This window comes from Pagrus pagrus (genome assembly GCF_965226575.1).
Source record: "Pagrus pagrus genome assembly, chromosome: 10".
In the NCBI taxonomy this organism is placed as follows: domain Eukaryota; kingdom Metazoa; phylum Chordata; class Actinopteri; order Spariformes; family Sparidae; genus Pagrus; species Pagrus pagrus.
Window position 1 is genome coordinate 9,833,822 of NC_140194.1, and position 14,868 is coordinate 9,848,689.

General features: G+C 38.5%; 1 protein-coding gene across 3 annotated transcripts in view; it reads right to left on the minus strand.

The window, feature by feature from the left end:
* Positions 1–14,868, minus strand: part of LOC311264384 (uncharacterized protein) — a 140,608-nt gene that overhangs the window by 80,367 nt on the left and 45,373 nt on the right. Inside the window, exons 4-7 of one of the 3 annotated variants that reach the window (XR_014623460.1) lie at positions 6,630–6,726; positions 4,611–4,853; positions 3,949–4,009; positions 3,585–3,831 (exon numbers count right to left, since the gene is read on the minus strand). Coding sequence is in view for 1 of the 3 variants with exons in the window: in XM_084365217.1 (XP_084221343.1) it covers positions 3,634–3,831; positions 3,949–4,009; positions 4,620–4,744 (384 nt within the window). In the remaining 2 variants the exon portion in view is untranslated. Of the gene's footprint in view, positions 1–3,584; positions 3,832–3,948; positions 4,010–4,610; positions 4,854–6,629; positions 6,727–14,868 lie in introns of those variants that run through there. The other 2 variants (XM_084365217.1, XR_014623459.1) reach the window with 2 other exon arrangements.

A 14,868-nucleotide genomic window follows, 5' to 3' on the forward strand; every position in this document is an offset into this window, starting at 1 on the left:
ACAGGAAGAAGGGCAAGTCCTTCCTTGGCATAAAGAGGCCCTGTGTTGAGGAAAGACATTCAGCAAAGGAACCATTTGAGTAGATACAATTGCATGCAATCACCCACACAGTATGCTAAAACAGAGATATTTAAACTCAAAAGGCAGACATGCACTGAAACCTACATGTGTTCATTCTACTGCAAAGCGTCCAGTACATAATAATATGCTTTATCATATAACGTATCTCAGCACCAAGAGTCAAGGTCTCATCTTGTAAATGTTTTTAATCACCTGCAGAACATTTACCCTTTGGTTCAGATTTGGTTTCATAACAGCAACCTTTTAAAACTCCAATCTCATTGAAAGCAGCACAAGCTTTTTGTGTGTCTGTGTGTGTGCATGTGTGAATGTGTGTGCGCGCGCGAGTGTGTGTTCTACCTAAAACCTAAAACACCACTCCACTCAACAGCCTCGTACATTCCATCACACTCACCATGGCTAGGAATTAAAAGAGTAATCCAATGAAATATTAATTAAATTATTGTGGGGTTTTCACTTAAGCGCACCATTTTCATAATTGTTCCATAAATTATATTTTCCAGTACATTTGCTTTAGATGGATAATTAATTTCTGGCTTTACCCGTTTCAATTTGATTTTGTTTATGGAAAATGCAGAATGCAAATGTGTGTATGTGTGTATTCTTACACAAACTTAGCAGAGCTTTTAGCCCTGCTGAAATGTGATACATTGATTTTCTCTACTGTCTATTCAACTGTATATTTTCACACAGAAGTTAGGAGAATCTAGATGGCCAAAGAGATGCATATTACAGTGATAAGGAGGATTGCAGGCTTCAAGATGAACCATAGTTTGGTGCCGCCACACAGCTTCTGACCAAGCTCATTATACATTATAATAACAATTAAAACAATATAAACGCAATACATTATTTTCAAGCACATACACAAGGATATAAGTGAGGTTAGGATATCTATCTGTGTCTTTGCGTAACCTGATAACAACGTTGAACGTAGCTGAACAACATCGTTCAGCATATTGTTTTGGTTTTACACCTTTTAACTTTTTTGACAAAACCCACTGGATGCTACCTGCATAATACCTTGGGAGTTGGTGGAGACTGTTAGACTTATATTCATCAGGTGGACAGAAACCAAACTCCAAATTAATGTTAATGTTGTGCCATGTCTGCTAGATGTGTAAATAGGAGACTGTTTGCAATACATAAGTGATAAATGCACAAGTTACACATAACTAAACTGAAGCATGTCTAACCTAAATCAAATCCTAGTATATACTTAATGTTACATATTTTGTTGGTCAGCCACCGTGCTGAAATTTACATTAAACACAAATATTGTAGCCTTGTAAAAAATATGAGCATCCTAATTTAAGTTAAATAAATCAACTCAACTCTCACACAACAATTATGAAAGGCGAGAACACAGTGAATTGGACATCGGCAACTCATGTAAAAATACAAACATACATCTTCATATACACACACGTAGCCAGTTCCTCCGTGTTTGTCCTATGATATTTCTTGTTGCTAAAAATGGCAGCTCAGTCGCTTCAGAATCTTTTTTTTTTTTCAAGCGAGGCCACATTATCATTTCACAAGGCAAAGACAGAAGGCAACATATGCCAGGCACTGTCCTTTGGTCCCACAGACTCAAAGTATTCATCAAAAAGCTGTGCTCTCCCATGAGCTTGCTGCCATATGCCGCTGGAAAATGTCACCAGTAAAAGTCATAATACTTCACCAGCTTCAGATCCGCATTTGATATTCCTGTTTTTCAAATATTGGACTCCGCATCTCATACTTTGGAGATATATGCTGCCCAGCAGCGAATATAAAACAATTGTAATCATTGGCCTTTACATCTTGCAGGTGCAATATTGGCGTGTCTATGTAAACTTGGATTGACATGCATCAGCTGACCCTGGGTTTAGATGTGATATTATTGGGCCTTTGTATTATAAGGTGACTACAAATCTGCGTGAAGTAACTTGATAACCGTTTAATAGATATCGTTACAACGTCTGGCCTTTTCAGCTATAACTCTTTAAAAGAGGTAGGTGAATATGAGAGTGTAGATCTTTAACTTTCAACTTTAAAATTAACTTGGACTTTGACAAGGCTGTTGGTGGTAAGTAATAGAAGAAACAAAACTTGCTAACAGGAACTAAGAACTTGATTTTATGGTTTACTTAGTACCCTCAGACCAAACATCTGTCAAACTGTAATTATTCACAACAAAGAAGGCATTGGAAGAGCTGAAATTGAGTATAGACAACCAATTAAGATTAAATTGTACGTGTAGCTCGCAGATATAATTCTCAGCATTGGAGTGTTCCTTCATTGACTTTGTCTATCCAGTGCAACAATTCTAATTCAGATGGGTTAGGGTTAGGGTTAGTCTTGAAATGTAATGATTGTTGCAATCTTTCAGGAGGAAAAATATTGCAACAGTTACATCAGTTGTCTTAGCTGACCTAAACCGGGGAACAGGTGAACAATAATACACCGTCTAAGGTAAGGTAACCGGCTGAGAACATGTGAGAAAATCTGAAATTCTGTGATGTCGCCAATGAGCAACATCCTACAGTGTCCTTGAAAAATCCCCGACATGTCAGTGACTGCTCGAATAACCGGAAATGTTAAATAGAAGTGACATCTACAGATTATTATTTTATAATTGGTTTTGAATACCAGGACATGGGTCCTTTGTGACCACTCTTCTCAGATAGCACTAAAAACCTGCTTACATTTGAAAAGAGGGCTACAGTTTGCATGATGGCCCACTGTGGAGTACAGAATTCAGGTGGGAGGGATAAAAGTCTGTTTTAATCACAAAACTGGCAACCCAGAGCAGACAGTGCAATGCAAAAGGTAGAGCAATGTACATGTTATGATAGTATTTTCTCTTTAAGCTGTATTCAGCTTTGTAAAAATAAATGTTCAATTATATGTAATTATCCACATTTTGGGAAATAGTATTGTTATACACGCACTTTAAAGGTTTAAAGGAAATTATGGGGTTTTCCAAAGGAGACCATTTGGCAGTCAGGAGCTTTGAATAATGGAATTTTTTTAACGGTTAAAATCGGTGTTTTCCTTATTCATGCATGGGCAGAGGGACAGAGAGAGGCAACACTATTCTGCGTGTTAGATGAGGGAGCTGTGCTGTTATCTGCTGATCCCAGAACTTCCCTTGGAGCACCGGAGTGGGTCTGTATCACGTAGTGCACCCTGCACTGGGACCGTGCAGCCTGCTGACAGGAAAGCTCGATTAGCGAGCCACAAAGAGGCCAATATAGAGGAGCACTTCCTCAGCCAAAGGGGGTTCGTCCGGAGAACACGCTCCAACCCTCTTTCCTGACAGGGGACAGTGACAAACACACACACTGGCTGGCCCACCTTGGGGAATGCATGATGGATTGGGATTTGGTTTCTCCAACACACGTGCATGCAGGAATCCCCACATACAACATGACACGTACACACAGTATAAGTCATCTGAGTAAATACATACACCCTTTTTTTTACTGGCAAAGAGACTTTCATCTTTGTTCCACTACTAAAACACAACTGTTTAATGGATTTGGAAAGTAACAAAGTTTACATTTTTCAAAGAATACTGGCAGTCTTCCAGAGAAAGAGATGAGTATGTTTGGACTGGCCCCAGCCCTGCGCGTGCTGCCTTCGCTCAGACAATGGGATGTAGATGTGGAAGTGGGCCTGGGCCAGATGAGGAAAACGAGATAGCAAGGGTGGGATGACGGGTGGAGGTGCGCTGAACACAGACTGGTAGGCTGTTATGGGACCCTGTGGCGGAAGGGCATTGTTCAGCAAAGGAAAAACACAACAACAATAAAAAACAACTCTTCCTGAATCTTTTTATATGATTATGTAGAGAACAATTGAGTGGGTGGGATCCGCTACTTTGAGGATATTGAAAGAAGCCTCTCCTTTGAGACCTGGAATGATCCTTTCACACCTTACTCTGGAACACAAGCAGGAAAATAAAACAATGTGAGTTGCTGAGCAAGAAGCATATTGATCAAGAACAGCGTGTCCATTGAGAGAGATTACAATGGCCTTTGGCCTGTGACACATTAAGCAATGAACCAAAGGTTAATGAGGGGAAAATTGAATGATAATGGATCTTTTTTTTCAAAGATACAGCACATTATGCACTATGCCTTGGCATAATGCAAAGTCAATCAGTATTAAATCAAATTTAACTTAAACTTAGCTCATCCCAGGCAAGAAGTAGCTAGAAGGTAGCAAAACTTTTTCTAGTTCGTAACACTTGTGTGCATAGTTCATTTTCCATTGTAAATCTATGTACCCATCTATCTATCTATCTATCTATCTATCTATCTATCCATCGAGGAAAGGACAAATCTGAATTGAATGTATGACAGTATATACCGTGTACTGTAGTACTGTATCACTGAGCGCGTAACAGAAAGAACAGTAAGTTGGGTGTGTGCGTGCGTGTATATAATTGTATGCTGGCCACATGGTGTCTAGCTCTGTGTCCGACTTTTTTCAGCTAATACTGCTTGGCTGTAGATTTCACTAACCCTAAGGTCATGCACCTGATATACCTTTGAATCCCGCTGTTTGCTGGAGTGTAGAATCCTCTCAGGGGAAAGACGCGTCCACAGATAAGAGTCTGGTGTGATGTTGCGAATCTTGGCCCTGAAGGCCCAGACATTGGTTTTCTCTTCATCTCGCTTTCACATTTTTGCAGCTTTCCATTGATTTAGTACGAGCTCAATTCATGGGCTGTTCAAGCCAGAGTTGTATTAGCCGGGGTGCTATTGTCTGTACACAGACAGCTGGGGATACAAACATTCAAGATAAGTCCACATTTTATCAGTGTAGGTCAATGTAGACACAGTCTACCTGTTATCCCCTTCACATACTCGATTTATCAGGATTCCATTAAGATCCTTGAACAATGTCTACACAGCTGAGAGCTCTTACAAGAGTAATTATCACAGAAAGGATAACATACTGGCAACACGCTGAAAAATAAATATTCAAAGTGTCTGCAGAGATTACCTTCTTACAACTTTATAGTCTGCTCCATTAGGAACAATACTCAAGGCCAGTAGTTTTATCCTTAATTAATGTTTGGTGCACTTGCTGTTCATCAATTTACAAGACCATCAGTTATGAGTACAGTTATGATCCTCAGGTGAGACTGTTGTACTGTACATAGTGTAGTGTTTTGGCTGTTTTACTGGTTTGGCTGACATGGGTAAGGACTTACCATTATGCAACACTCAAACAATGTAAATAATGTATTATTATTTAGGTATTTGTATTTGATTCGACTATCACTTGCTGTTAGTTTGCAATACATGTGCCTTACCTCAAAACCTTTGCCATTTTTGTTTTGTGTAATAGGTGAAATATGGTAAACAAGTTGGATACTGATATCTACATTAGCCTCTTGTAACTCATCTATGTCTCTTCTACAATATTTTTAACATGTCATAACTGGTCAATAATGGACTTCATCACATTCAGGCAAATATAATACCACTTAAGTATATTTAATTAGTATTTTATTGCAATGTCCAACTGAATAGAATTGTGGCAAATTGCAATTCTAAACATGTCTAAAGCAGCTAATGTGAATAGACATTACAACATTTAACTAATATTTTTCAGCTCAGTGTAAATTTCAAATAATAACAGTAGTGGAAATACTGCCATTTGTCTATTTGACAAATTAAGTGAAAGGTGGAGAAAATAAGAACCCAGTGTGTAAAGGAACCTTCTCACTTCTAAAGAGAAAACCTGAACCCATAGACCTCTTTCTTAAAGGTAAACATTTATTACTTCAGGGGTGCCTGATGGGCGGTGAGGCCCGCACTTCACCAGGCTGTAAATGTCACCTTCTCTTTGACATGTTAGTGACAAATGAGTCAAAGCTCTAGTGGCAAGAAAGATGCTTTGCCCTTCCTCTCTCTGGTCCAGGCGACTAGCTGGTGAAAATCAAAAGCAGTGCTTCACAGCATACTGAAGTACATATTTGCAAAATCATATTACGTTGATTGGACTAGTCCTCCAAATTGTTGCCTTGTTATTACAGAGTGGGTGGAATGTTTTTTCCTGCTTTGTTTGTTGTTGTTTTTCATTTTTAATGAGGTTTTTAAATGGCTGAAGGCATGATTCCTATTTATGTAAAAAATATTCAAAGATACATAAAGGCGAGAAGACCCCTAATCATTTATGACATGAAGTAAATAAACTGTGATAACCATGGTGAGAAGCATTGTTTGAGAGTTGCAGTATGTGATGCCATCCAACAGCCTGAACAACAGTGATAGATCTTCAGGGCAGCTGAGCAGTTGTGTATAAACTGCATAGTTATGATTTTTTGTTTTATTTTCATTATTTTAAAATGAAGTAATGGATGTATACGATATCCTTTTTAAGGCTTTCAAATCCCTTTGTCCATTAATGACTTTGTATAGGTAACTTTTTATTGTCAGAACTAAAACCTAGGTAGGTCCTGCTCATTATAAAAGAGCACAATAATCTCTGAGGCTTTTTTTTTCTTCTCTTGGACTAACATTAGGTTGCCTTCTGGAAGTACTGACCTGGGCCAGACAGCGAGGCTTCAGAACTGGCAACTGTCTCTCCACGCCATTAATCAGGCACACAGAGGACTGTCTTCCATCCAGATGGGGAGCCTCTCTACAACCAGAGAAAAATAAGCAGGCTAATTAATTCTTATTGTTATAGACAGAGGGAGATTAGATGGAGAGAAATTGAGAGGGGAACAAGGAGAGAGAGCGGAGACTAAGTCACCTTTAACGAAGCCCTGAATTCAAAATATATTCTACCTACATGGTCATTGTTTCTTCAGCAAAATATATCAATGACTTCAAATGCTGTATGACTGAATGAAGAGGGCAGAGCGACATCACGGCTAGAGGTTAATGAATGATAAGAAGCCTGGAGCACTCTGGGACACAGTGTGGCAGTGATTAGACAGGACCAATAGGACGCAATCAAACTTTGAGTCCACTTTACAAGGATAAGTGATATAACAGCGGATAATTCCCACTGGTTAAATTACTATGCAACGACACTAAATACTTATCCACACTGATACCTAAAGATAAATGTGGCAGACTACTACATCATAGAATTCAAGGGGATATCTGCAGATTTGTGAAAGTATAGTTTTATTTATTGTCATGGCAATTTGCACAAAAGGGTAAACATTAAGCCTAAAGTTAAAAAAAACTTCATATCGTGCACGTCCAACCTTAGTAAGGGCTTTTGTTTCTCCACCGCTATGTCTGCATACACATTAGACAAGGTAATGAATAAGAAGATAACACAATTACTAAAAGAACAAAGTCAACTAATAGGATTTCTATCAACTTAAATTACAATAGTGTTTCCAAAGAATTAATTCAGACAGGGTGGGCTGCTACGGTAATCAATGCTCTTATTATTCATCTTCAAACAGCCAGCCGTAATTTCAATAATAATATGGCAAGTGAAAGTTATATTTTTTTTTATACGTGGGTAGGAGAAGACAGGTGCTCATTCTTCATCAGTATGCAGCTCTTACGGGTGCTCACGTGGATCCGTCTACATTTTCTGGGCTTGCTTTCATGACAGCATTACTACAAAACAACTTTTGAATAAGTATTTTTGGAGCACATGAGAAGGACAAAATACTCTCTTAAAAATGTAAATAAGTCATTATTTTATATAATTGTTTTGCAAAGACATCTTTTTAATTGGGTATTAGATATGACAGAAACCAACAATAACCTGTGTAGCACTTGATGAGTCTGATGCGCCGGGCTAATCCGCCAGTATTTACACAAAACCATCTAAAACTAAGAAAGGAACTCTGTGTAGGTATTACACACAGTGTTTGTGTGCTTTCCCTAGAGTCACGACAGGATAATAAAAACTGAAGCTGAAGTCAAGTTTCACAGCCTTTCCAGATGGCTCTGTTTACATGGGGCAACAACTTATTGGTTTTCTTATCAAACGTGAATTACAGAGAGGATATGAGCTCCTGTTTCACAATAATGAGGCAGCAAGTTAAAATGTGAAATCAATTTTGTTAATATAAATACATGAAGGGAACACTCAGACATAAGAGGAAAATATACTTATTTGCTGTTTTACTAAGAATGACATGAAAAGGTCAAGTTAGGGTTTTCAACATGTTTAAGTCTGGCTTTGCACAAATAGCTGGGAGTAAGGGGAGACAGTTTGACTCGCTCAGTCAAAAGTAAATAAATACACAACACACACTACTGTATGTCCAAGTACTTCGCTAACACCTTACTATTAAAACTGAACTTTGCGACTTTACCCAACAGCACAGACCAGATGAATTGTGTTATGTTTCAAAACAAAATAATGGGGAATTATAAAGGGGAATTTCATGTTCATCTGGGGCAAACGTACTGCAGTAAAAAACAGTGGATAATGATGGAGGATGTCTCCAGTGTACTTGCACAATTATCTCATCTACCCTGAAGCCTCAAGTGGCATCTGTGGTTCGCCACCTGTAAATATGGCACAAATGGAAAGATAGGATAGTGACAGAATGACGCCACGGTGCTTTGGTGATACAGCATACAGTACTGCTAGTGTTTTATGGGTACACACATGTGCTTGATATCATCCATTAGCTGTGAGTGGGACCGCACCATTTAATCAAATTAACACAGTCAAGCAACCTTTCTGGGCAATAACTCTTACTTTGTTCATTTTTTGTTTAGTTTAATTCAGCACAAATGTTATTTTTTGTGTTTTAAGAAATGATTAATATCAATTATTATCATTATTATTGTACAGTTTTAAGCCAGGGTCAGTGCCATGTCACCTCTGTCTTAATTTCAATGAACTGGGTTGACTTATCACAGGCATTGGCAAACACACCAACTCTTACAACTTAAGACACCTTTTTAAAAAAAACTAAAAGTAAATCATATCATAGCACGTTGGAGGAAGGCAGCTGGAGTTTCCCAGCATGCTTTGAGACAATGTGTTTGGGCCATAACCCTCAATAAAGCGTGTTTGGATGTGTTGTAAATCACCACAAATGTTACCTGGTACACCGTCATTAGTGTTGCTTTCCGTCACGCTAATTCTACAAATGTTTCTAGTAGCTTTTTGTGGTAAATGACATATTTGAGTGAAGTGGATAGAGTGACTATGGAGATTAGCTTGGATTAACGTTAGATTCCCGGCCTGAACTATTATCCTAGTTCACCCCCAATATTAGGTCTCCAACCACAGCTAACAGTCTAAGTTTTATCATTGTATTCCTCACAACAATTGCCAGATTTAAACAGGTCTGCAAAAGCAAATCTGCCGCACTGTTTTTGGGAGCTGTATAAGCCTTTCTATTCAACAGTGCTGTTCGGTAGAATTGAGATTTCTATTGTATGTTTATTTGCATAAATATGTCTCTTGCTTTCAGTGTGTTCATTAACTAAAACTAACTCACCTAATGGCCCGTTTTATGTATGCAGCGATGGTGTATGGGCCAGGGACACTTGCTCTCTTTCTTGTGAAGACATTGTCCCTCGTGAACCTGCGAGCATGCTCCTCAACCCCATGTGAGGCTGTGAAGGAATCTATTATTTTTTCAATCCTGGGGGAAGGAGAAAGGTCTCCAGCATCATTATTTTCCTTCAAAATGTAACTGACTTTACTGCACACCCTAATTTGCTTGCCGTAATTATAGGTCATGCTCCCCTTTTGTAATTTATAAAACCTTTTGTTCTTATCAATAATGAATGGGCTTTAGCAAATCATGGTGCTATAATATTTTGATATTATGAAAATGCTAATGCGTCAGGGACCTTAAGCCTTATCGGCCAGGTCCGATGCTCTATTAAACAGCCAGCAGAAGAAGTTGGACGCAAATTGCTTATGTTAATGCCCCAGTTGTACCCAGACAGCATGAGGAGTCTGCAATTAATTTCATCCAGGCGGTGGATGGACAGGCAAATTTATTTCCCTTCCACAGGATGGAGGCTCCCCCTCCTTTCTCAAAAGGTCTCCATGCATAGAATTGGAAAGGCTGTGAGAACAAGAGATAGAGGGTAAAAGGGAAAGTGAGAGGGGAGCGGTAACTTAGGAGCAATCTGTGACCTAATTGAACAGCAGCAAAAAAGGGAGGGCAGCATCAGGGAGACAAGAGGCGAAATCTTCATTCATTCCGCTGACAAGTGTTTTCAGAACTTAAACCTGTTTTATTAATTATGTTTGACATTTCCCTAATTACTTTCATTTACATCACATCAGCTCCTAGCAGATGATTAGACTGCATATCAATGTAGTGCGGTGTGAGAGCACAGGGAGAGGACTGGATAGTGACTGAGTTATAAAGTGTTATTTTATTAGGAGTAGTCTGATATGATAAGATCTCACACACTCAATGACAATGTAGCTCACTTCTCTGTCAACTTGCTGGGTATTTGTAGAGTGTAAATAAAGAATATAAAGTTTCAGCATGGTAGATACTTGAATAGAGTAATCAACATACAAGTCCGCCCATGTTTCAAATAGCCATCTCTGCTGAGAGCAGTAAACTTTGATGTCTTGTAGAGCACGGCCTATAAACACTTGATTAATTGACACCACTGTTTCCAGTTGTATGAGCCCCTGCCTTCCAAAAGCTAAACTATGACAGAAACACACACAAAGTATGTTATTTTTATCCTGCCTTGAGATAAAAAAAAAAAAAAAAAAAGGGAATCTTCTCACAGGAATATGTAGAGGGAGAGCGCTTACGTATAGTAAGTCTAGCTTCACTGCTCATCTTGTTAAAAACCTATGTCGGGATCCTCACAGGAGCCTTCAACTGGAGACCCCACACCTTCTCCTTCACTGTCCTTCTATTTGTAATCGCACACTCCCTGGGCAATTCCCACTGCTGTGATGACAGCATTTTTAAAAGGATTTCCCTCAATAGGTTGTGGGACATCGGCTACAGACAATGATGCCTCCAAGCCAGAGCTTCTCTACTGTATGTCATAACCTGCATAGAAATAATAACATTAAAATGCTTGTAGAACAGTAACAAATGGTTGATGCCATACGCAGTAAATGTGGGGCTGCAACTTAGATCAAAAGAATTAGCACAATTGTTTATCCAAGTGCCAAACATGGAAATCTTTGGTACTGTTTCATAAATGTTGATTGATAAGTGTCTGGAATGATCAAAATATTTGCCAATTATTCTTCTGTCAATCATCTAACGATTAATCAACTAATCCTTCCAGTTCTAAATAAAAAACTGAGCTAAGCTAACAGCTAAGCTAAACAAAAAAACATTTTGTAGTGTACTGTAGTTTTCATTAACTGCATTTTCTGCGAAGCTGTCTGAGGAAAACTCAAGATTCCCGAATGCACCTTCAACCTTCAATCTGTCTGCTTGAAGGGATGCAGTGTAGGATTGTCTGTTTAATCCAAATAACAGTGATTCTTTCATTTTTAAATACATAATGGAAATAGATGAGGACGACTCATAAAAATTTATACCTCAATTCTCCATTTTAATTTATAGCCCACCCTCCAGGCACATATTATTCAAACATTAATATAAAAAAGAACTATGCATCAAAAGGTGTCAGCCTTCACTTTTACTTCCATTCATAGTCATGCATATTATATGTAGACTAGGCTTGACTGCTGCCCGTCTTACAACAATTATACATTAAGTAACTACCAGATTGATGGATTGATAGATAATGTCCATATTCTGTATTCAATATACTTAAATTTTAATGACCTTTTCAACACCCTTACTTTACACTTATATGTTTAGATAATACACTTTATGCAAATTGTGGAATTCTATAAATTTTAGATTTATCTCTATTCATCTTTCTCTGTGTCTGTGAGAGACGTTCATTGTGAAATGTGATTAAAATCAAGTATAAACCATTCATTTTCTTGGTGGGAATAACAGCTCCCTGTGTATAGTCTCATAGCTTTATCCACACACACATACACACACACAGAGAAAAAAATCAAAGCTTGTGTGGAAATGGAAACAAATGTCACCAATCCATCAAAAATAACTTATGTCAAGTACAGTATAATACTTCCTTATCTCTGTAATCAGTATCAATACTATTGAGATCAACCTCTAGATGCAGGCTAATCATCCTGTATAATGTATTGATGCAGAATGCTCTAGTTACATTAGCAATCATTAACAAGCCACTCATGTGATGTGATGCTAACAAACTGTTTGCCTTAGCTACAGGGGGCTAGGTAAACACCCAAATGGCATTTTTTTTTTTTTCCCTGCATTTTTGTCCTCACTGGTTTCAGTCCCGTATGTTTGGTAATCGGCATTGGTAAGTCAGAAGACATCAGCTTGACTCTATTAATTACCACCTGATCCTTTCTTCCTGGATAATTAGGTACCCATTAGTTCTAATCAAGTAGTTACTTAATTATTGCAGTAATTAGTCTAATGGTCTAGCAAATTGAAGCTTTATCACTTTCGGATACTTAATGTTCTTGGCAGAGTACATCACAAGTGTCAAGGCTTGGGCTTCAGCAATCAAGCAGCAGAAAACAAAGTTTATACCGTGGCATAAATGATATTGGTCTCTTCACGCTTTAATATACATATTCCACAATTTCATGTTAACATGCTGTGTCTAAAAATTGGAACTCGAAAAAGAAAATTGATTTTAGCGCGACAAAACATCCATAAAAGCCCAGAGAGGAAGGGATGGATTGTGTTGTTGTGATACACTCACATTAACCTGCTTGAACAAGGGGAATACCTTTGATACCGCTGGAAGAGGGCAAGGTAACCAGCGAGGCTAATCTAACAACACTTTTTTTTTAAAGAATGCATGGTATTCAGTTCATTCATTTTCTTTATGGGTTGTTTCAGTGGTCCGTCACACAGTGGAGACATCAGACGCCAAGTATATTCTTTGGGGTCGGTGAAAACATTGCTCCAACATTAGGACTCGCCCGGGCCACAGAGGGAAAGTGAATGGGTTGTCTTCAAACTGCAATAAATTGGGCCTGGCTTGTCTGTCATCACCTTCCAATTAGCTGCGGTTTATTGAGTCTGCCAGAGATGGAGGATGTTGGCAGGTGAAGAGAGGTGTCTAAAAGGTGCCTGCGCCAGTATGCCGAAAATTGGACAGAGCTCACTTGTGACCTAGACATCGCCCACCACCTTGACCAACACACCTTACAGGCAAGACAAAATACATGTACACGAACAAACTGCTGACAAAATACAGAAGGAACAAGCATGAAACCTGTCCAGGCGCAGACATGCTCGTGCTTATTTAAAATTACAGATCTTAACTTCATGAATGTAGCTATTATTGCAGAAATGTTGTCTTGGACTGCATTAGCTTTAGCTAGGTGAACCAAATAAACTGGCAACTTAGGTCTACTAGCCCTTAAATAAAGTTGCATTCACAGACAATTACAAACATTTTAACAGTGAAGATTATTAGGACTTTCTACAAATAGTTTTGCTACACAATAAATGTAAATTTAGAGATAAATTGTTCTGGATGAAAAGCATCATGGCACTGCAATAGGAGTAGCTGAACAAATTTGATGCGGTAAAAACAATTAAGGGGGGACTCGGTAAAGACTGTAGTCATATGCAGATTTGCGCTGGCACCTTGGCCGAAAAAATAACGTAAAATAAATAAAAAGAAAAAAGAAAAAGAGAAGTGAAAATGAAGGAAAAAGCCCACACTGACCAGGAGTCCAGCACAGGGCCAACTAAAACCTGCATCAGTGTAGACCTGTAAAGATTATTAGCGGACATGACCCACTACCTACAGTTTTCTCTAAATTAAATCAAACCTAAAGTTGTAATCAAACAGGCTTAGAGCTAGTGGTTAGAAAGAAAATAAACATCACTGGAAAAAATTCTGGGTCAAAAAATATTCAACTTTCTACAGAGATCATTTAGAGAATCCTGTCGTCGACAAACCTTTAACTCTAACCACATGTCCAAATTTTTGCACTGACTAGTAGGATTAATAAAAGTATGCAGGTGAAGTTGACCTTACAAGACTGCAACAACGGAATCATTTTATTTTCTATTTGTGTATTTCTCGCTCTCTTGTTTATCTCACCCAAAATCAGCCCGCAGTCCTGATCATTTTTACCTGTATTTCAACATTGAAGTATCAACATTTTTTTACTTATTACGAAACTTTTTGTGAGTTGGCCGTTCGGGAGCAGGATTCAGTGCACTACAGGTGTGAAAACATAAAAACCACCCAGCCTAATCATAACTTCTTTTAATCAGAAGAAATCAGAACCTCTCATATACAAATAATGCACTGGCAAAAGTTTCATGAATTTTCAAAGCACAAATAAACTTGTCATCTTTATTTGACCTATTTGTCACTAAACGCAGAATGCCCCACAAGATGCCTTCACAGAATAAAGTAAAAGGCAAAACTCTGCAGTGCTCCCTGCCATATGACAGGAGTGTGTGAAAACTGACACACAAGAGTTTTCAAATTGGGGCCCGGGGAGCCGAAGCATAAAATAACTTCAATCTCAGCAGCTCTCCCAGGAATAGAGCAGAAGTGCGACCAACAACAACACAACAACAGAGAGGCAGGAAGGGGTGAAGGTAGGAGTTATTAGAGAATAAAACATGCCTCTCCATCTCACTCCCTCTCTCTCAGGAAACCCAAGGATGATCAATGGATTTAGTCAGAGAGATATTCAAGCAGAAAATTGCTGCCTTTTTGCTTTTCTTTGAAGTATTTCCAGAATACATACCGAAGCCCCTGTCCACCAAGGTTGAAAATAACAGCACAAGTGCAGTCTCTA